At 44.3% G+C, this 21,403-nt stretch overlaps 2 protein-coding genes across 2 annotated transcripts in view; one reads left to right on the forward strand and one right to left on the reverse strand.

Annotated features, from left to right (window-relative positions):
- On the forward strand, nt 1-10,737 carry nasp (nuclear autoantigenic sperm protein (histone-binding)). Its single transcript, XM_088927611.1, has 15 exons — nt 1-166; nt 991-1,032; nt 1,626-1,742; nt 3,545-3,625; nt 5,175-5,284; nt 5,676-6,056; nt 6,762-6,820; nt 6,982-7,058; nt 7,548-7,621; nt 7,989-8,177; nt 8,797-8,969; nt 9,065-9,124; nt 9,371-9,445; nt 9,875-10,006; nt 10,535-10,737. Exons 1-15 carry the CDS (start codon nt 129-131, stop codon nt 10,571-10,573), a joined length of 1,647 nt encoding a protein of 548 aa, XP_088783737.1. The 5' UTR covers nt 1-128; the 3' UTR covers nt 10,574-10,737.
- The window catches only part of ccdc17 (coiled-coil domain containing 17), a 26,332-nt gene continuing 15,605 nt past the window's right edge, over nt 10,677-21,403 (reverse strand). The window contains exons 16-30 of the mRNA XM_088927612.1: nt 21,176-21,377; nt 20,497-20,600; nt 19,972-20,112; nt 18,756-18,910; nt 17,106-17,226; nt 16,512-16,628; nt 16,106-16,203; nt 15,617-15,829; nt 15,173-15,353; nt 14,734-14,916; nt 14,204-14,398; nt 12,999-13,067; nt 11,973-12,056; nt 11,427-11,567; nt 10,677-11,055 (exon numbers count right to left, since the gene is read on the reverse strand). Of these exons, the coding sequence (XP_088783738.1) occupies nt 10,948-11,055; nt 11,427-11,567; nt 11,973-12,056; nt 12,999-13,067; nt 14,204-14,398; nt 14,734-14,916; nt 15,173-15,353; nt 15,617-15,829; nt 16,106-16,203; nt 16,512-16,628; nt 17,106-17,226; nt 18,756-18,910; nt 19,972-20,112; nt 20,497-20,600; nt 21,176-21,377 (2,112 nt within the window). The 3' untranslated portion in view covers nt 10,677-10,947. The remainder of the gene's footprint in view (nt 11,056-11,426; nt 11,568-11,972; nt 12,057-12,998; nt 13,068-14,203; nt 14,399-14,733; nt 14,917-15,172; nt 15,354-15,616; nt 15,830-16,105; nt 16,204-16,511; nt 16,629-17,105; nt 17,227-18,755; nt 18,911-19,971; nt 20,113-20,496; nt 20,601-21,175; nt 21,378-21,403) is intronic.

A 21,403-nucleotide genomic window follows, 5' to 3' on the forward strand; every position in this document is an offset into this window, starting at 1 on the left:
AAAAAAACGGAGGGACAGAGAGACAAAACTGCCATCTTTTTACAGCTAGCACTACTGTATATATTTCAGTTTGGTATTTAATATTTAAGAACAAGTACTTTTTGCGTTACATTTTTATCTGTGCAATTATGCCAGAAGAAACGCCCGTTCCTTCGACCACGGAAAGGTGAGCCCTTCTTATTTTTACCGGGAAGGCGTGCAGAGGAACAGTTTTTAGCAAAAGCCAGAAATGAAGCCCGCATTGTAGCTCTGTAGCGAAAGACGTAGTTTCTCTTTCTTTCCAGGGCTCAGTTGTTCTCATTATGGCCGTGGTCTGCTTAGCAACTAGGGGGGGGGGGATACCGTTAGAAAATGGAACTGTTTTATTTCCAAGCATGGGATTTATCAACTTAGGCTGTTTTGTAGCATTTGTTGTCTGTTGTGGTTCCGGCAGGCAGTAAGCGTACCTGTGTGTTTGTTCCCGCGAGTTTGAAGCCGCGCGGCGGCTGCTGGCGGGCGCGCGGTGGAGCTGCTGGGTAGGATCGCGCGACTGCCTGTCTCCCGCCCCGGGCTGCACAAAGCCGAATTTCCATAGGTCCTACTTTCTTAGACAACTAAGCACTTTATTTTGTCTTCCCTGGGTTTATTGCGAAGAAACGTCAGTCTCGGAAGGCTTAGTCGTCTTCGGTTTGTTTCCCATTTTCATCCCATCAGTTTGAAATAATGGATATTTGATCTGTTCATGTTTGGGCTTCTTTTGGATGCATACTGGTCGGTAACATCCCCTTACTACAAAAACTAGGGAGTTTTGTAGTAATTAGGCTTGTGTTCACTTTTAATCGGTATTTGGAAGGCCTTATGTTTTCAAGTGCAACTCCTGTGCCCTATCATTTTGCAGTCGGTTAATTAGGCTTCGTGGGTGCTTCACTTGCGTGAATTTGAAGAAGAGTCGCGAGTCTCTAACTCTGCCGGAGTGTACAGTACAGTAATCGCGTTTATTTTTTATTTTAGAATGGAGGAAGGTCCGTCTGCTTCGTCTAGCGCTCCAGACAGGTAAGACTGCGAAACCGGTGCTACAGCCCCATCAGCTTTCATGTTTCTGTATTAGCTGTGAAGTTGTCTTTGGGAGATAAGAGATGAAGAGAAAGGGGACTGTTCGTTTTTTGGGAACCTACATCTCGTTACTTTGCTTGCATTTCGGGGGCTGCCGGGGCAGACCTCTGTCCTGCAGAAACAATGAACCACGTGAAAGAAACCGGCTGAGGCGCTTTTCGTCCGCGACCGGAGTTTGTCAACAGGACTCCCCAATTATAACTCCGGCGCCTTTCCTAAACTATACGTGTGTGTGTGCGCGTACGATCTCTGATTCAGGGGATTTCCCTGAGCTGTTTAAAGAATTCATCCATCAGGAATGGCAGAAGTAGCTTGTCGGGGTCGAACAGGCTTAAAGCCGTCAAGGTAAATTAGTTTTTATAAGGGTTTGCTGAACCACTCGTGTAAGCAGCGCGTTGGATGTGCCGTACTCTATACTTCTATTTAACTCGTCAGCATGGTGGATAACAGTAGTGCGCGATTGCTGTCCCTGCTGAATAACTCTTAAGGCTTGTTGGGCAGTTCTGATCTGGCGAACCGTGTCCTTTTCACAGCCCCGGCGGTGACGTCATGGAGGAGGCCAAGAAGCTGATTGGCACGGGGAACAGGCACTTGGTGATGGGGGACGTGATGTCCGCAGTGAATGCCTTCCAGGAAGCCTGTGCCATGCTGTGAGTACCCAGGAGGATCGCCTCATGCCCACACAGCAGGGCTGTGAGACCGACCTGCATGCCTAACTGCCCCTGGGCTTGGGGGGTAGACAGGGCTGTTGGACAGCTTTATGGTCCACTGTAACTTGTTGTAATTGAACATACAATGAATGTGTTCCCTTTATAGCAGATAAACATAACATCTGCAGTTTGTGACCACTTCACTGCCGTTGGTCATTTTGTTCACTAAGGTTTCCTTCCTGACCCATTGAGCTTTGAAAATGATCTAGACCAGTGGTTCTCAAACTGTAGTGGTACGTGGAGTGCCGCCAGGTGGTACGCCAAATGACCCTGGAACTGTGTTGTGTGCGCTGAAAAATCGGGACGGGTTTTCATATTTTGTGTTTTAATGGATGTCGAATACGCAGCCTACGTACTACGATACAGTGCACGCTAATACTTCAGTGGACACAAGAGATACTCTGTAATTCTATACCACTCTATAGGAATGCGTGCTATAGATGCAAGTGACCAATTGTATTTAAAAAAAGCTACTGTATCTCCAGCAAATAGGGAGGAAGGAGAATGTGCGTGATTTTGGAACAATGCCAACGTTGTAAACACAGGAATGCATAGAAATACGTGCTACGAACGCTGGTAAGCTTGTGAGCACAGGAAAGCGTGATAGATAACAGAAAAATATTTAAGAACTGTTCTAAGTTTGAGAAAAATACACCGAGCGTCTCTGTTTCGCTCCCATGCGCATGAAATAAAAACTTAAATACCGAAATAAAAACGGAAACGCGGAAAAATGCAAACTTGCGGATTGCTAAAGCAGGTGAGCCCCACACTATTAGGTGTGGAGAAAAAGGTACAGAACAGCTCGACCTGCTGCCCCCCCCCGAAAGACACAGTCATTCATAGAATTATTGGAATGAAGTATTATATCGAAAGTGTGCTGATAGAGCGCGTTAAGATGAGCAGATGTTTTTCACTGCAATTAGATGAGTCTGTAGTCGATTTGGCCAATTTGCTCGTTTACGTTAGATACGAGTTTGAGGGTACGTTCCGTGAGGACTTTCTGTTCTGTAAACCGCTACCAACAGGAACTACAGAAGAGCACATATTTCAGCTTCTGAATGAATTTATCGAAGAGAATGGCATCGACTGGATAAAACGTGTCGGAGTTTGTACAGAGTGTGCTAGAGCAATGATAAGCCGACACAGCGGTGCAGTTGCACGAATTAGAGAGGTTGCTGCAGAAATGAATGGGCGCACTGCAACATCCACCGCGAGACCTTTGGTGTCAAGAAAATTCCTGACGATTTAAAATCTGTTAGACTCTGCTGTGAATTGTATCAAGGCTCGAAAAATTTAATTCACATCTGCTTTGCTCAACTAAACAGGCTCACCCCTCTCCCTGAAATGGTGCTTTTTTATTAATTTTATTTGTTGTTGTTACTGTTTTTTTTCTGTAAAACACTTTGAGAAGCCACCTTTAAAGGCACTACGAAGTTTATTATTATAATATTTATTATATGTTTGTGTGAGTGTGTGTGCACTCGCGCTCATGTTGGTCATTGAGAATTTCTGGGGTTCCTATGAGATGATGACTTGTAGGTGGTACTTGGATGCTTTGGTTGGATTAGGGGTGGTACTTGGTCCAAAAAGTTTGAGAACCGCTGATCTAGACCATTTTGAACCCGTTTCTTATATTGCCTGCTATGAAAGAACATTTACCCAACACAACCCTGCTGTAAGTTCTACGAAGACACCCTGCGAAGCTGTGCTTGTATATTTTTGATTTTTTTTCTCTTTTATAGAGGAAAGAAGTATGGGGACACCGCTGACGAGTGTGCAGAAGCGTTTTTCCTCTGTGGGAAGTCTTTGATAGAATTGGCCAGGTAAGCAGACTTTTTTTGCTCCCCCCCCACTGTTTGAATAACATACCAAGGGTTTCATTCCGTTTTTGGTATCTGGTGAATTAACAAGTGCTCTTAACCCTAAATCTTTGCTGCTTTCGTAATAGCGTGTACCTGCAAAATGTTTTTCACTTACTCATAAATGTGAGTTAATTAAGCGAAAGCGTCTTAATCAGAAGGGTATTTCAGCAACTGTTGAAATAACCCCAGAGCTGGTTTGACACAGATGTGGGTATTGTTGTAAAGACTGCTTTTAAAAAACCTCATTAAATGGGCTCCAGTGGGGACTTGGCCAGCTGTTCAACTTACTGTTTAACATTGATGGTCCTTTCAGCTTTATCAAGCATCACATGATGTTCCTGTTGAGATCACAATTGCTTTATAGTGGAGGTCACTACCTTTTAGAAAGGGTATGCCAGGAGGTAGCTCTTGCACTTGTTTTTATGTCTTTGTATGTCTTTAATACTTTTTTTAATGTCTGTAATGGCCTTCCATACATTTAGAATAATAAAAATAAGTGCACAATTTAATGTGCACATATAAGAATTTAGTGTGATTGTTGCCCTGGCTTTCCCTCTCCAGTCTCGGGACTGTAGCTTGATGCCTTGAGTATTCACTGTCCTTCTCCTGAAGCAGTGAGAAATGGTCTGTGTGTCAGGACATATTGAGCAAGAAGATAATTGAGTATTTTCACCACAGTGATCATCATTGAGCTCATTATTTGAAATTGATATTTTTCTGATTAATAATACAATAAAACTTTACTAAGGGTTGGACAGTGTTTCACAATGATCTTTATGAATCCCTTCTGTTTTCCAGCCATTGCAGGACTACTGTCAAGTCATCAGAAAATATTTTCTTGATGTCAATTTCTTTCCTCAATATTATAAGGCTTAGTTGCGTCTTCCCCTGTAGTTGTGCCCTGCGTGGGTTTTAGTCAGAACATCTTTTCTGGAGTTCACAGTATTTATCAAGGACAACTGATTTCTTTGTCCACACACTTATCAAATACAACACTACTTTTACATCTTTTAATGCCAGACAATATCTGTTTAACATCTTTGACCATTTCACATGTGTGTCTCTTCACCGATCTAGCAGACCAGCAAGTTTGATAGCCTCTACCTCATCCTTGAAGTGTGTGTGTCTGAAAGTCTTTGTACACTTGATGTGTGACGGACCCATGCATTGGGCAACTACAGTCAAGCATAGTTTTATCATTGTTTTGTGGCTTATTAGACTTATTGCACATGCTATTATAAGACCCCCTGGGTGCTGATAAAGGCACTTGTGCTCCAGATTGCTTTAAAGTAGGACTTGGCATTGGAACTAGTATAATGGTCATGTGATGGCTTCAGGAGGCCTCTGAACTGTAGTGCTTGGGGTGTTCAGAACAGTGATGAATGGCATGCATTGAGTCACCCGTCCTTTCCGAGCTGCTGTATTGCTTCACAGGTGGCACTAAAGCTGAGCAGTATCCATATTCCATTAGTGTGAAAGAGGCTGGACTGATGTGACTTTTGTGTTGCAGGATGGAGAATACAGTCCTGGGTAATGCCCTAGAGGGGGTCCCTGAAGAAGAGGCGGAAGAAGGGGAGAAAGCAGATGACTCAAAAGTTGAGAGTGTGGACAATGTTGATGGTGAGTGTGAGAGTGGTGCAGACGGGCCTGGTTCTGGGTCTGAAGTAATCCTTCACTGTGCGCCACCTGCCCTCCATGCAGGACTGGATCAGTGAAGGGTACTGTGGCGGCTTTTTGGATTAAAAAAAACCGACGTCCTCGTTGGCTTGAGTTCAGATGGACAACGCAGGGATCAGTTTCCCTCAACAAAACTTAACTGCGCAGGACGACATCTTCTAATGACCAGCCTTGTGCTCTTCTGTTAGTGGTGTCTCAGGGGTCCGATGTTGCAGACTTAATTCAGCTGTGACCTAAGCCAGATGTTTAAAAGATCACCGATGCCACAGACCTTGACTTGTGCAGTGGGTTGTGTAATTCCTGGTTTTGTGCTCCCTGTCTCGTGGTTGTGTAGAGAAAACGAGGGACGAGCTTCGAGAGCAGGTCTACGATGCTATGGCAGAGAAGGAAGATGCCAAAACGGAGGATGAGGAGAGCAAGAACAAGCCAGCGGATGGTGAGAAGACAGAAGGAGAAGCTGCCACTGTTTCCAAAGAGGGTCAGACTGAGAGTCCTGCCAAGGAAGTAGAAGAGGTTAAAACCAAGTCCCCTGAAAAGGGTGAGGAAGAGACCACGGCTACCCCAAAGAAGCCAGGGGAGGAAGAGCCCGAGAAGAAGGCTGAAGAGAAGACATCGGAAGCGCAGGATGGGAAGGCGGTGGAAGAAAGTGCTGGAGGGAAAAAGGAAGAGCCCTCTGAAGTGGAAGAAGCCGAGGAGGAGATGGAGGAGGGTGAAGGTAAACGGAAGGGGGGGCGCTGGTGCAGTTGGGCACAGCAGGAACCGAGCACCTGGGAGAAGAACTGGGCGGCTGGGTTAAACTGGTCCTTCCAAACTGAAACGTGAGGGATAAGGAATTGCATGGGAATGACCACTTTTTCTATCCTTTAAGAATAAACCACACTGTACACTTCTGAGGGGGTTTGTACTTTGAACATCTGTTTTCTTTTCACGTGTACACGACCCTATGCAGCAGATCTTCCTGCTTTTCAATCTTTCCATAGTAGCTTCCTAATTTTAAGAGTTGTGACCTATGTACACTTGGAGGTTAGCAACCACCATCTTCAGATGTGGTTCAGTGATTTTAAGTATAGTTTACCAACTGCAGAAGGTTTTCCAGTACAGTTTGAGTGGATGTTCATTCTAGCAAGTGTAGATTAAACGTAATGCCTTATTTAGCAGTGTAAGCACTAAAATCCACAATTTTTAAACTAGTTTATCCATTTTAAACTGGACACTTTATTTACAAATTGTCTTCATTATTTTTACACATTTGAAGTGTCAAGTCCTGATGCTTTATTTTTTGCCTTGGATATGGTGCAAGTGCCATATCCTAATATTGTTAATTGTAGAGACTTTAAGCACTCAAGTTCTCTAAAACAGTGTAGATACATTCTTTAAAACAAAGACACTAGAGAGCTGTGAAATTCCCTTGTCATTTCAGGAGGTGAGGAGGAGGAAGATAATGATGATGACGATGGAGAAGGCACAGCAGAGGATAAGGTGAGTTATCCAGTAGAATGTGCAACCGCCTACCCCGATTCATACTCCACTACTCTGGAAAGGTTTGTCTGTTTTTGAGCATCCCTCTGATCCCGACAGAAGTGGCTCTGTCTCCAAGGCTTTAAGTGAGGCTTGTCTTGTGACCCTTTCCATCCCTGCAGGACAGTGAAGAGGAGGAGGTTGGCAACCTGCAGCTGGCCTGGGAGATGTTGGAGGTTGCCAAGGTCATCTACAAAAGGTAAGTGAGGTGCAGATGAGTAACACGGGCTCACAGACTGTAGGCAACTCTTACTGTTCCAGATACTGTGATGCCGTTAATTGACTTTGATGTATAAATCACCTTTTCTGGCACCTTATTGTGGAAGGCAAAGCTTACTTTTTAGAAATTTTAGAACACAAGCATCCAATGTGTTAAAACTTCTCTATGTAGTCTGTGTTTTAAAGTATAGCATTCCTAATGTGCCTGTTGTAATGAGAAGTAGTTTGTAAATACTGTATGATGTACATTGGCCCATCATAGTTGGAAACGGTGATCATTCATCTTTTTCCTTTTTGAAAGCATGGCTTTGTTGCTTCAGTTATTGCAGGTATAAACACTTCGATATGATCTCTGATGGGTCTTCAGAGTAATCAGATTACTTGTCAACTGCAGTGGATGGCATTTAGTTTTGTTGGTTAAATTGTACATTTTGGATATGTGATGCCATATGTGTTTTTTGCTTCGCAGGAAGGATAACAAAGACGATCAGTTGATGGCAGCCCAGGCACATCTGAAGCTGGGAGAAGTTAGTGTTGAATCGGGTATGTGCTGGGGATATTGCTGGTTCATGGAGTGTTATGGGTTCAGTTAAACAGTCTGTTGGATGATGTGCAGTGATATGCTGGAAGTCTGTTGGATGCATTTAGAAACATACTGAATTGACAAAGCTGTATTCTATAAGAAAATGCGTTTTAGTACAATTCAGCTAACCTTGGTCAACCATGTGTGGATTTCTGGGAAAATTACAAAAGGAAGAAGTTTTCAGCTACTAGACTGTCTGTATTTTAGTTAACTGTTGGAGAGGATTAAGGATTAGTTTGTGTGGTGTAATGTAAACTTGTCATATCCATGTCCTCATAATTTATGAGGAGCTCTGGGTATTCAGGTAGTGATGACTTTCTTCTGCAGGGAACTATGTCCAGGCACTGGAGGACTTTCAAGAGTGCTTGTCCATCCAGCTGAAGCACCTGCCGCCCCACAGCCGTCTGCTTGCGGAGACCCACTACCAGCTGGGACTCGCCTACGGTTATACCAACCAGTACGACCTCTCCATTCAGCACTTCACCAGCTCTGTCCAGGTCATTGAGAGCCGCCTGGGTAAGTCATGTTGAACTCCTCAGGGACCCCACAAACAAGCCTTTCACTACAAACTTGGAAATGTCTAAAATCAACACTTGTGCTCTGCATCTGCACTTTGTTTTAACAGCAGAACTACAGATCAGATCATCGTTTTCAGGTTTTGTTTAAACTGTTGGAATTTCAGTTTTTTAGGGTCTTTCAGACAAAATAGCTTCATATTTATTGGTTAATTTTAACATGGTCTCAAACTTGGAAACCTCCAAAATTTTTCATTGATTCTGTAAGGGGGATTTCTTTAAAGTGGGTAATTGGGAACATGATGTTCAGCAGGAATAATATTGGGTACTGGTACTCAGCACCCTCTCCCAAGCTTTGTTCTGATCTGTGTAACTGGTTGCTATGACTGTTGTATGTATTGGAGCTAGTGCTCTTTCCTCAATATATGTAGAGGAAGAGGAGGATCCCAAGAGACCTGTTTCTGAATAGGTAGAATATCTTAGGAAGCCCTTGGTCATGACCATGATGAAAACTGAACCAATAAATAAATGGTGTAAATGAGTGACCTGAAACTCGATGTAAATGCCAAAAATAGTTTTATTGGTCTGTGCAGTTCTATTATCTGGTTTTATATGTGCAGCCATGCTTCAGGAGGCCATTGATAAGGCAGAAGGTGCGGAAAGCCCCACCGATCAGCAGAAAGAGATGGAAGAATTGAAACAGCTTCTGCCTGACATCAGGGAGAAGATAGAGGATGCCAAGGAGAGCCAGAAGACTGCTAGTGTGGCATCAGAAGCTATCCAGCAGACCCTGGTAGGTTTTGGAGTTATTTTAAAGGTTAATGTATGAGGGAGTGGGGCAGGGGCATGATGAAGAAGTTAACTTTTCTTCCTCTCCCAACACTGTAGTCTGGAAGCTCCTCATCTTCTGGATTTGTGGGAGAAAATGGAGGACCCTCTGCATCCACAGTAAGTGTCTAAAGAAATTATCCCAGTGTATGTAATGGCACTAGCCTCCAGAGCAAGATTACCTCATGTATCATGAGATCTAGTAAGGAATAAAATTGGTATCCCTGTTGAGTTTAACTTCCAAGTTCTTAAGATTTCTGTAATCGGACCCAAGAGTGGACTGTATGTTGTGTGGTATATAAAACTTGCAGGTAAATCTATACTTTTAGTTTCCTCTAAAAGTTCTGCACTGTTTCACTTTTTCAGATCCCAGTGAAACCAGCTGATGGAGCCTCTTCTTCCAAGTCTGTCACTGACATCTCCCATCTGGTCAGGAAGAAGGTTTGTGTGTAGTTCGACTGACCTGTTGCCAGCATAGTGTTGCGGTAGTGCATGATGACAAACTGCAACTGGTGAAAGAACAGACCTGGAAATTCTTCCTGTGCTCTAACTTGTTGAGTTAATGTTTTAGATTATAAAGAATCCTTTGCTGGTAGTGTTGCAGTGTGACAGTGAACGGTCTTTGGGGAATTTGGACCATGAATGTGAAGAGCAGTGTACACTGGTTATTTCTTCCAGGTGTCTATGGCTATAAATGTGAAGGTTGTGTTGTGGGATGTTAGATGCCGTGTCCAGAGTACTTTTGTTTGCCAAGGTGTGGCAAGTTGTTTTGGCTTGATTGTGGCGATGTTGGCTTTAGTCGTGCGTCTTGTCCGCCCATAGGGAAACGGGCTTAATTAAACCAATTCTGTATTGCTTTGTCCTCCACAGAGGAAACCCGAGGAGGAGAGCCCATTAAAGAACAGTGACGCTAAAAAGCCCAAACAGGAGACCGCAGTTAATGGCAGTGGAGACTGTGCCAGCAACGACAATGGAGTCGAGGAGAAAATGGAGCAGGATGAGGCGAGTGATAGGCTTGATGTACATTCTCCGTAAGGATGGGATTAGCTTGCTGTGGAACCTAAACCCTGCAGTAGGTGTGGCTCTTGAAAAGGGGGCTTTGAGGTGCCATTTCAGTGTGGAACAGGCTGTGTTGATTGGGTAGGTTATGTGAGTGTTAAAATGGGTGGCTTTGGACTTTAAATTGGAAGGTTGTGAGTTTCATTCAAGTGTATCCTCAGGGAAGTTCCTTTTACTCCAGTTGCTCCGCTCCACCCGGTTGTATAAATGGGTTACTGGCATTGCTGGGTAGCCATGGGAAGTGGCCTAACTACAAGCAGTTAAAGTATGTGATGGACCTCTAGGCTAAAGTATGGGCTTCATCTCCCAGAATTGGTAGTCATTACCTAGTGATTTTTTTTTTTAAAATAAGTATATCGCAAGGCCCTGAAGCCAGCTGGCAGAGGTTGTTGGAGCCGTCTTCCGGTCTGTGGTGTGGCTGGCCGGAACCGAATGCCAGACGGTGGGCACTGAACTTTTCTTTCCCCTCAGCCTGTGAAGCCAGCGGCCCCAGTGGAGACGTCGGCGTGATGGAGCTTCCTGAAGATGGCAGTTCTCTCTCCCCACCAGCACGTCCACTCCCTCCTCCCCACCTTACAGCTGTGTGTCTTGTAAATAAAGTATTTTCAGCCCCTTTTTTAACTTTCATTTTGTAAAACTGTAGCAAATTTCAATAAAGCGTATTTGCAAAACTACTTTTTCTTGTAACTGGTCATTACAAAAAGTCCAAGGTATTTGTGAATGGGTTTAGTATGCAGATGTGGCAATACTAGTTGGACACTAGTCCTTTATTATTTAGTCCACTTAATTGGATCAAAAATAACTTGATTTTGCAGTTTCTTGGGTCCTTATGGTATTAATGGAAACGTGGGTTCCTGGGAGGTAGAAGAAGGGCTGATGTAGGATCAGGGTTTGTCCACGGAGCTGGCTTGATCGCTGCTCTCTTCCTGCCCCATATGAAGCTGCAGTGGACCAGTTTCTTTAGATCCAGTTTTCAGAGACTGGTAAATGAGCTACAAGGCAATTGGATAGGATGTTAATATTGATCAAACTGACAATTTTATAAGTGTTCAGCCATGTACACACCCTTGCATTAGTCTGATATTCAAGTTTAAAAATGACTGGAAGTCATTTAGTCTGCCAAGCACATGTAGGTAAAGAGATGTTTTGTAAATGGTGGGGGTTGAGTTTGTTTTTTTTAGCTGTGTTTTGTAATCCAATTTTCAGAAATGCACTATGTGATAGTTGCAACTATTTGGAAAGCTACCTTCCTCTATGGAGACTGGGAGTAGAACCCTTGAAGAGAATCCTGCCAGCATTCTCTTGCTGAATGTGTGCTGCGGGCTACGTGATCAAGTCTGTGTGGCCATGTTGGCGTGCTCACCTGTTTGAATCGGGCAGACAGCTGATTGGAGAACTGATCCCCCAGGTACGCAGGAGGAATCAGCTGGGAGAGGGGTGCTTTGCTGGGCTGGGGACTATAGAAGTCTCTCTGAGCAGAGGGCAGCTGGGATAGGTTGGTGTCCTACAACAAAGGAAACCTTTTAATAAATTCTTACAGCTGTACAAAAACTTGTGTATTCAACAGGAGTAAGTAATAGTCTCTCATATGCCAGTGCAGTGTACTGTGGCTTTCCAGAGTATAGCAAATGCAGTATGTTGTACTTAACATATCAAAACCATTTTTGCAGTGAGGAGTGGTTATTGTACACGCCACTGAACTGGAACAAGTAGAAGTTAATTTACATGCTGAAAATTTTAGCTATGGACCTTGTGTGACTTTCTTTTTATTTCTCAATGTGGCATTACATTGCATTCACTTCTTTGCATGACACACTGATGCAACCTAACCAATCCTCTAAACTGGGAAGTGTGCACTGAAGTCTGCAGATCCATCCAGCAGGTTCTGAGTGGCTGTTTGCTGCTGTACCTTGTCGCCACAGAGCGCCAGCTCCTCGTCTCTCCTTCCATCTGCGATCCGCACAAACACGGAAGCCCCCCTCAGCAGCTGCACCTGGAGGGGCCACAGACAGGTGTCTCACTGGACTGACTGCAGTGCTGCTGCTATGTTGGGTGAATTGCACTGATCGTTTGCAGCACAACTCCATTCAGATGATTTTAATCCAAGATTAAACACATTTCATTAGTTTTGTCAGAGAAAACTTCAGAATATCTCATCTTCACTGTTAGAGATATATAAGGGTAGGTCTTTTTGGTGTTATATCTTCATCCATCCATTAATTTTCTAACTGCTTTTTCCAGTTAGCAGGGAAGCTGGAGCCTATTCTGACAAGCAGGATACACACTCACACCAGTGAGTAGCCAGGTATCCTACCAGTATATCCTTGGTTTGTGGAAGGAAACCCACACAAACACAGGGAGAAGATAAGATCACTTTATTAGGAATTCGTCTTTTTGCTAATCCATCTTGCTCTCCATGAGACACACAGCCAGGGAGAGAAGCTTGGGGTCAGAGCGCAGGGTTAGCCATTTATACAGTGCCCCTGGAGCAGTTGGGGTTAAGGGCATTGCTCAGGGGCCCAAAGGAGTAGGATTCCTCTGCCGGCCGCGGGATACGAACCGGCAGCCTTCCAGCCACAGGCGCAGATCCTTAGCCACAGAGCCACCACACCATACAAACCCCACTCAGATAGCAGCCGAGGAATTAAACCCAGGGCCCCAGCACTGCCAGGCAGCAATGGCATCCACTGCGCCACCATGCTGCCTGTCATAGTGAGAGGATAAAGGACAAGAACAGCCCAATATGACAAGCTGGTTTTTCAAAAAAGCTATCCAATTTATCATTCAGAGTTATGCATGAGCGAAGTCCTGTTTACCTAACAGAGCGTTCTCAAAAACCCAGAGCAGAAAGCAACAGCAGGACAATTCAAGGAAATTAAATGAAATACTCCTGATGAAAACCCAGCGTTCATCAATGGTTATATTGAAGACCAACCTGATTCTTTTGTCTCAGGTCTTCAAGGACGCTGTGGCAGTCTCCCTCAGCCAGTGCTTTGAGCACATCCTGTGAGAAAAGAAAACAAAATCCTAAATTTGCAGAAATCTCTTGAATGTGCTTTAGACATGACACGTTTTTTTAAAAAAATAGTAATGTATTATTAATCATATGAATTGTTTGAGTGGTAGGTAGGTTTTTTTTTTTAACGTTTTAACATGTAAGACACATGATTTCTGAGCTACGATCCTATTTTTTTAAAGCCACAAAGTCATCTGAGCCCTGAGTGCCTTAGCAAGAAGAGGATATTAATTTTTAAATAAGTGCCAATGAATTCATTTTCCAGGCCTCTCCTCAATAAACTCTTCGAAACCTATGAATTGCAGGGCCACACAGCCAGAATTGTATACCTGTATAGTGGCGCTAGATAGGTTACAGGCAACCTCAAACTGTCCCTGCACCCATTCAACCTAGTCAATAAACCACCCCTGTTCTAAGCTCAATAGAGTCATTGAGGGAACATTTGAAGATGAGGCTCTCTGCACTTTAAGATACAATTTTATGTTGTTGCAGCTTTAGGTTACTGAAAAGTGTCTCTTAGATTTTAGATAAAGTTTGCAGCAGCATTGCAGTCACTGGTAACTGCGGAAAGGTGCCATTGATCAGAAACTGGAGACACAATCCTATTGCACAGATCTGTGCATCTCTGAAAAAGTTGCTATAGCTGCCAACCCATAGCCTCATGCAGTGGTCCAGTGGATTCTGCTGATTCACATATTTTAACATTTATACTTTTGTCTTAGACCAATATGGTCCTAACAAGTATAAGTACAAGCGATACACTTGCCCCTTGTAGAAATCAGCTCACTTTCGCTATTTTCTCATGAGTGTTGCGTTTGCAGATGCCAAACTGTAGAGCAAGGTTTGGAAGACACTTTGATGTCAGATAGCCAGCAGGATTATTACCAGTGTACCAATCCCTGAGATACGAGAACACTGGCACTGAAACAACAGGGAGCTTGAGAACAAATGAAAAGACAGGGAATGCCACCCTGCAATTCACATTTTCTATTAAGAACATTGTCATTGTTATTGATTTGTCACATATTAAAACCACTGTACCTGTGCTATACAGAACACCACTGATTACTAATAGGCACTGAGTTAATAACCTTCTCTGTATCAGCTCTACCCAATATCCTGACCTGTGATGGGGCGCCTTGGTAGAGGGGTATCTGATAGCGGTCAGTGTTGCAGTACCCCTGGGTAAAGACAGGCAGGGCTGCCCAGGCTTGGCCTCCCAGACTGTAGGTGAGGGTCTCACTCTGGACTTTCACAGACACCTCGTGCAGGTGGATAATCACTGTCAAGTGTGGGTGGTGCCTCCGCCTGGGGAAAGACTAGAGCACAGACAGGAAGTGAGAACATGAACAGAGGCAATTACTGTATGAGCACTGGTCTCTCCTGTATCACCTCCATTATGTCAAAATAACTTTCCTCCCAACCTCCTGAACGGTAAAGGAACAAGTAACAGTTTAATCCATGCTGAAAGGAAAAAAAAATAGACACAACAATTCGGCTGTGGACCCTTCTTCAGGTGTGGAACCATTTAAATGAAGTGTGCGGCAGTAGATGACGGTTCAGTTTTTTGTTTCCTTTTACGACCTCTTCTTTTGTTTAAGTCATTGCTCTTTTTATCAACGGTTTCCCCTCCATTAATGTTAAACTGTATTACCTTAAACCCATCAAGCCACTGGGGGGCACTCTGGCCACTGTTAAAGTCCAGCTCCTGGAAAACAGCAGGTTTATCGTATTTTACCCACGATGCTCCACGGTAAAATGCGCCTGGGGGGGTGAAGGAGCAGAGCGCTAGTGTGAAGGCTGACCAGGGCAGGTTCAGCCCCCTGTCCAGTGACACCTAGGAAACAGCACAGGACACAGAGTGAGAGACTCTCACAGGACAAGTGTAGCATCACAGCCCTGAGTGAAACCCTATAGTCCTGCCTGGCTCCCACCACTCACTGCTGTGAAAAATCACTTGCACAAACAGAAATGAAAGGGATTTGGTTTTTCAGTTCTGTATTACGAATAACAGACACAATGCCCCAGGATGGTGTGTTGACGTGCTGAACAATCATCCTAATGAGACAAGGCAGGGGGACGGGGGGACTCACCTTCACCCCAAAGGAGCTGAGATACCGTGACACCAAGCTCAGGTTAAAGGGCGAGGGTTTGCTGTCTATCATGCGGCTCAGTTTCTGTCTGATCCAACCATGGATCTCTGTATCAGACTTCAGTTCTGCTCCCTGGCTCCCAGCAATGAGGAAGACAATCTCTCGGACCAGGACAACAGATCTGCGAAGGGGAAGGACAAAGGAGATCATCCGGGTAGGAATAGAGACAGGGCTGGATTAGATAAGTAGAACAGGAAACTACTTGGGAAAGGCATACTGGAAAAGTATACATACTACTGGATACTAAAGATCCATAATACCACATACAAAGTCTCTCTGCAGTGGACTCTGCACGAAGTATTATGGTACAAGGTTGAGTGTGCAAACTGAGACAGTGTTACTACTGGCACTTTTCCCCTTATCAAATAAGACGCTACGTCTCACCTGTTGCTCATGGCTGAGAGCAGGCAGGCCTCTCCCTGGCTTGGTTTGGCAGAGTGGGAATAATACCCCCCATCGGAGTACCCTGGCCGGGGCAGGAACAGCCCCAGTCTCTCCCAGTCTGCCTCAGGCACAGTACTACGCATCAGGGTTTGTCCGTTATTGTCCACGGGGGCTCTCACCAGACGCACCAGCAGAGTCGCACAGGGCACATACCTGCAAAGAGGATGTGTGCTGCATACAGGACTTTCCAGTGCACTTCATTTATTGTATTGCATGCATGCTGTATCCCAGTCACACAAACTACTATGTGTTATATTATGTATGTGCTATGTATTGTCAAGACAAAGGAGAGTACTGAGTTATACAGTGTGTAAAACACAATACGCTCCTGTGTCTCGACAATGTTTTTATATATTAAGGTAACTGGAACATTTGTGAGATAATTTATCAAATCAATCAAATAAGTCAATAATCCTCATCATACAGTACCTGCCCTGCGTACTCAGTGCGCTGGTGGACAGGGGCTTGTCGGGGTCAGGGCCATTGTGGTACAGTCTGAGCTGATGTCCCCCTTCATTTAATGAGATCTGCAGAGCAAAAGCTTTGCAAAATGTAGATCCATGTCTGGAAAGCAGAGCTCTAGTTTATGAAAATCCTGTATAATACATAATTTAATCCAGGGTTTACATACACATGCTGTAAATCTCTTATTGATTTTTTTATTGTATTCCTTATTTTCATGCTAAATAATCTCCAGCCCCGACAGCTGTCATGCATGCCATATACATGACGGATCATTGTGTCTTTTTGTTCCACCAGGCTGAACAACGCGCAAGAGTGTTCATACGGTATGTTGGGCTCTGGTTCTGTGTGTTGAAGTAAAAGTCACTATTACCTGCAGTCCTGCAGTATCCAGGTTAGGCTGAGTCTCACTGCCGGACTCCACAAAGAGACCCAGAGCAGCCCAGCCGATCAGTACCAACTTCAGGGTGAACCGGTCAATAGTATAGACCTGAGGAAACATGCACGCAAAGCCTGAGCCCACCACACCCAGAGCACTCGCCCTGAGAACTGAGCGAGCTGGTCTGTTTTCATTATTCCCAGAAAAAACTCTCCGCTTCAAAAAGACATTCAGGCATCCATCTGTACACCATCAAAAAAGGAAAGAAAATTGTGTGCCCAGCCCTGACGGACTAAACTGAAGAAGAACATGCTTCTCTTTCTTTCCTGGGAAATAAATGTCCAATTTTATGCAACATAGACCTCTCTGTTCTCTCTGTTCTTTGATCTGTTGTTCGACATTAATTTTTAGAGAGTGTCTTGAAATACATGCTTTAAAATCATGTGAATAATTACAAGGGACGATAGTCAATAAAGACTCACTCATGACTCTCTGTCAGAGAAAGCTGACAACTGCCTGCGGTCATTCTGTGGACACTGATCATCACGGGTGATCAGGTACCATGGAGGCTCTCGGTCTCGGCCCTACCTTCAGTAAGAGAGTGGCTGAGGGGGGCAGGCTGGGGCTGCGAATTTCTACCCGTTCACCGTATACCGGTTCAAAGATGTTACTGTCTAAGTCAATCCCAGTGGAGATCTCAGGCCCCACTCTGCAAAAACAAAAGACCACACAGAAAGGGACCCCTTACACCATACAGTATTTCTACAATCAGTGCTGGAGATTGTGGGAGTTAGTACTAGTCAAGTTCACAGGTGATAGCAAAATAGGAGCATCTACAAACTCTGGAGACGCAGCAAAGGAAATTCAAAATACAACCGTATTGCATGCTGTAGAAAAAACAGATATTACAATTCTGAGATGGAATAACACCAAGCCTAAAGAAGCTATTTATGAGCAATGACTTGGAGTTTATGCTGACTCATCATTTTCATCTTTTGAATACTCCGAGGAAGCCGCAAGAAGGCCAACACAATTTTAGGATACAATTAAAATGTAGAATTTAAATCAAGGGGTGTTATGTTAAAATTGTACAATACATTAGCAAATCCTCATTTAGAATATTACATCATTTTGGTCACATTGTTACAAAAGAAGATACTGCTGTTCTGGAATAGGTTCAGAGAAGATACCCGTCGTTATTGAAAATGAGATTCTGGAAACACGTAGCTGCTAGCAACCAAAGAACCAATTCAATTCAATTTAGAAACTAATCTGAAATTCTTCTTAAAATGTTGGTGCTATTATAATAATAATAATTGCTTACACTTATATAGCGCTTTTCTGGACACTCAACTCAAAGCGCTTTACAGGTAATGGGGACTCTCCTCCACCACCACCAATGTGCAGCATACATCTGGATGATGCGACGGCAGCCATAGTGCACCAGAACACTCACCACACATCAGCTCTCAGTGGGGAGGAGAGCAGACTAATGAAGCCAATTCATAGACGGGGATTATTAGGAGGCCGTGATTGGTAAGGGCCAATGGGAAATTTGGCCAGGACGCCGGCCGGGGTTACACCCCTACTCTTTTCGAGAAACACCCTGGCATTTTTAATGACCACAGAGAGTCAGGACCTCGGTTTTACGTCTCATCCGAAGGACGGGAAGATATAAAATTATAAAAAGCAGGGTGGCAGGTCAACAGATTCACAGTAGATGATGTCAGAGTAGACCTACTGTGAAAGAGAGTTGACTTTACACACTGTAATTAAGGTAAAAACACAATATTCTCATTGTTTCTGGGGACCCTTACTTCAAAACTCCCATCATAGACAGGGAATATATTATACATGTTAGCAATCTGAAGGCAGCTCGTGTCTTGCATTCTATTTTAAAAAGTATCCTATTTACAGTACTGACAGAAAAGTTTCAGATATACCGTATACAGAACAGTGTTGAATTATGCAATGTTTGAAGTTGAAATGTTTTGGATTTTAACTTTTCAGTGCCCTACAGTCAATCGTTGCGCAGTTGGATTCCTATACATCACTGTAAGAAGGTAAGTCATAGAGGATCCCAGAGGCCTGTAAAGTATAGGTCATAGAACCCAGTACTGAAATATATTAAGATGTTCACTTTGCTGCAGGAATCGCTTGAAACTGCAGGCATTTCTTCATTGTTTTTCTTGTGTTTGTGTAGAAGTCTCCCTGGCCGTGCTCTGGCAGGTGACTCACTGGTTGTAGTGGCGGTCGAAGATGCGGCCGGTCACTCTGCTGATGGTCACGCCATCAGGCAGGAAGCGAGCCCCGTCGAGGTACAGGTCCAGCCCGTCCCCAGAGAGGAAGGGCCACGCGGGAGGAAGCTCTCTCTTGCAGTGGATGTAAGCCACCTGGCGGGCAGAGCAGAGGACCCTGAACGAAAGCCTAACACAGGGCGAACTGCAGCACCTGTCACTGTGCTGTAGTCTGAGTTTTCCTTACATTGCCAGAATTTCCAAAACTGGGGAAATTGTAATAATAATAATAAAAATAACAATAATAATAATAGGAACAAGTAATAGGTTTATTTCATGCTGATAAGAGAAGAGAGAAAACACAACGTTTCAGCTGTGAAGCCTTCTTCAGGTGTGAGAAAGACAGGGCTGACAGCAAAGGCAGGGGAGGCAGGAGGGGCAGAGAGACCACTCAGGAAGTGCAAAGTGGAGACGATTGAAGAAAGGTGTGAAGTCAAAACCTGCATGAGAATAGAGAAGATTACACGAAAATGTACCTGAACTATAATAATAATAGGCCAAAAAAGGCAATAGGAACAAGGTTAATTCCATGCTGAAAGAGAAGAAAGGAAACACAACGTTTCGGCTGTGGAGCCTTCTTCAAATGTGGAATAATAAGGCCACGACTGGTAAAGACCAGGGGGAAATGTGTCCAGGACGCCGGGGTAACACTCCTACTCTTTTCCACACCCCAGAGAAACACTCTGGGATTTTTATTGAGCACAGAGTCAGGGCCTTGGTTTCATCCGAAGGATGGCGCCTTTTTCTTTCTGGTCATGTGCCGCCAGGACAAAGAAAAAAGCCTTTTCTCCCAAAACACAAAAACCTGAATGTTTTCAGGAAAAAGTATGTACTCACACCTCAGAGCAACTGAAAATTAAAAACTACATTCTGTGTTCATATTAAAAATACTTATGTAACTTGGGTGTGCTTATACATTCTGCATTTAAATACAGTATATGCCTTGTGTCCTTCTCCTGAACAAGATATACAGTAGATGGTGACACATAAAGGTTTTCTGGTGTATAAATTAGCCTCGGAAATGCTTGTGTTCAGAGCACAGTAGGAAAAGACATGTTTGTATTCCTGCTTTGCTCTCTGGAGAGGCCTTCTGGCCTGCCAGTCATTTCCAGACTCCACTGAGCTGCGCTGCAGTGTCTTGCTGAGCTGACTCTGACCTGAGGCCAGTCCTGGGGGGCAGAGAGGTGGATGGGGGACTCGGGGGGGAAGGGAGACTGGGGTCGGTCTCGGCTGTAGATGTGCAGGCGAACCGACGCATCACCATAGGGCTCAAAGGGCTTCACGAGGCGTTCTGCGGGCTGCAAAACAGAGACACCGGGGTTACAACAGAGTCTGCAGACAGGGAGAACTTAAAAAGCCCCCAGCGACAGTGCTGACACACACAGAGCATCCTCTACTGCCAAAGCAGCATCGACAGATGGCCGAAAAAAGACAAGGAAACTTTGCAGGTCAAGAGAAAGAAACATCTTCAATAATTACATGATCCAGAAAAAAGTTGGGAAGCTGGATTAATGAATTTTTAGTCCTTCCTAATTTGTACACTTTTTTCATAGTTTTCACACAAATCTAAGTGACACTTCTTGTGAAACGCTCACTATTTTTTTCCCCCAGTTATTGCTTGTTTGACCCCGGTACTGGATTAATAGTAAATTAATTCTCTGTGTTGTGCTATGAGGCTGTACCAGTGCGTTGAGGGCGAGGGCCGGGGGTGCTGGCACATGGAAGAGGGGTACCGAGTGAGTGCCAGTGTTCCAGACCTCTTTCCCTCTTCCTGGACTCCTCTGCGCTGCCAGGGAGAGAGGGAGAGAGCACCAGACACTGAGACTGGGGAGATGGGAGGAGGAGCATCGGCTGCACACACCCCCCAGAGCCGCTTATTCCTGTAAAAGCACTGAACAAGACTGGGGTCAACCAATCAATTCAATCAACAGTGAATAGCACCACTCTGAAACTTTATTAGATTCAAATATTCCTATAGAAGAACTACAAGAAAACTTACGAGTATCTTACAAGTATGAAATAATTTTTGAAGAATTTTCACATTTTATTGGTATTTATTCTTAATTCTTAATTCTCTTTCGTAGTGGTAGTATTGTTGTTGTTCATGTTGTTGTTGATTTATTTGTCTGATGATTTTACCCAATTAAATTCCATTTACACAATGTCTTCTTTCATACAGATTTATACTGAATTGATGAGACATAGATGTGCTCATTGCACTGGAAATAAAACACCTTGAGAAAGGGTACAACAGCACCTGGGATTTAAATCTGACAGGCTACCGTTATGAGTCAGGAACCCTAATCACTACTCCAGACTGGTGAGCCCGGGCCGTGAAGGTGAAGCTCAGAGCAGACTCACGCCACGCCGCAGGGCGGGTTAGCCTCAGGACTCCCCAGGCCACGATGCACTCCTCTCGCTCAGCCAGGCTCCCCGACACCCCTCCCTCCTCCTTCTCCGGGCCCCTGGGGGCCTCTCCTGTCAGGGAGCTCCCACTGGGCCAGTGGTAGAAACGCACGAACAGAACCATGTCCGCCTCAGGCCGCAGGCTGGAGAAGATAATCTGAAGATGAAAGAAGAGAGTCTTAG

The sequence above is a fragment of the Atractosteus spatula genome, chromosome 11, assembly GCF_055471065.1.
Source record: "Atractosteus spatula isolate fAtrSpa1 chromosome 11, fAtrSpa1.hap1, whole genome shotgun sequence".
Classification (NCBI taxonomy): domain Eukaryota; kingdom Metazoa; phylum Chordata; class Actinopteri; order Semionotiformes; family Lepisosteidae; genus Atractosteus; species Atractosteus spatula.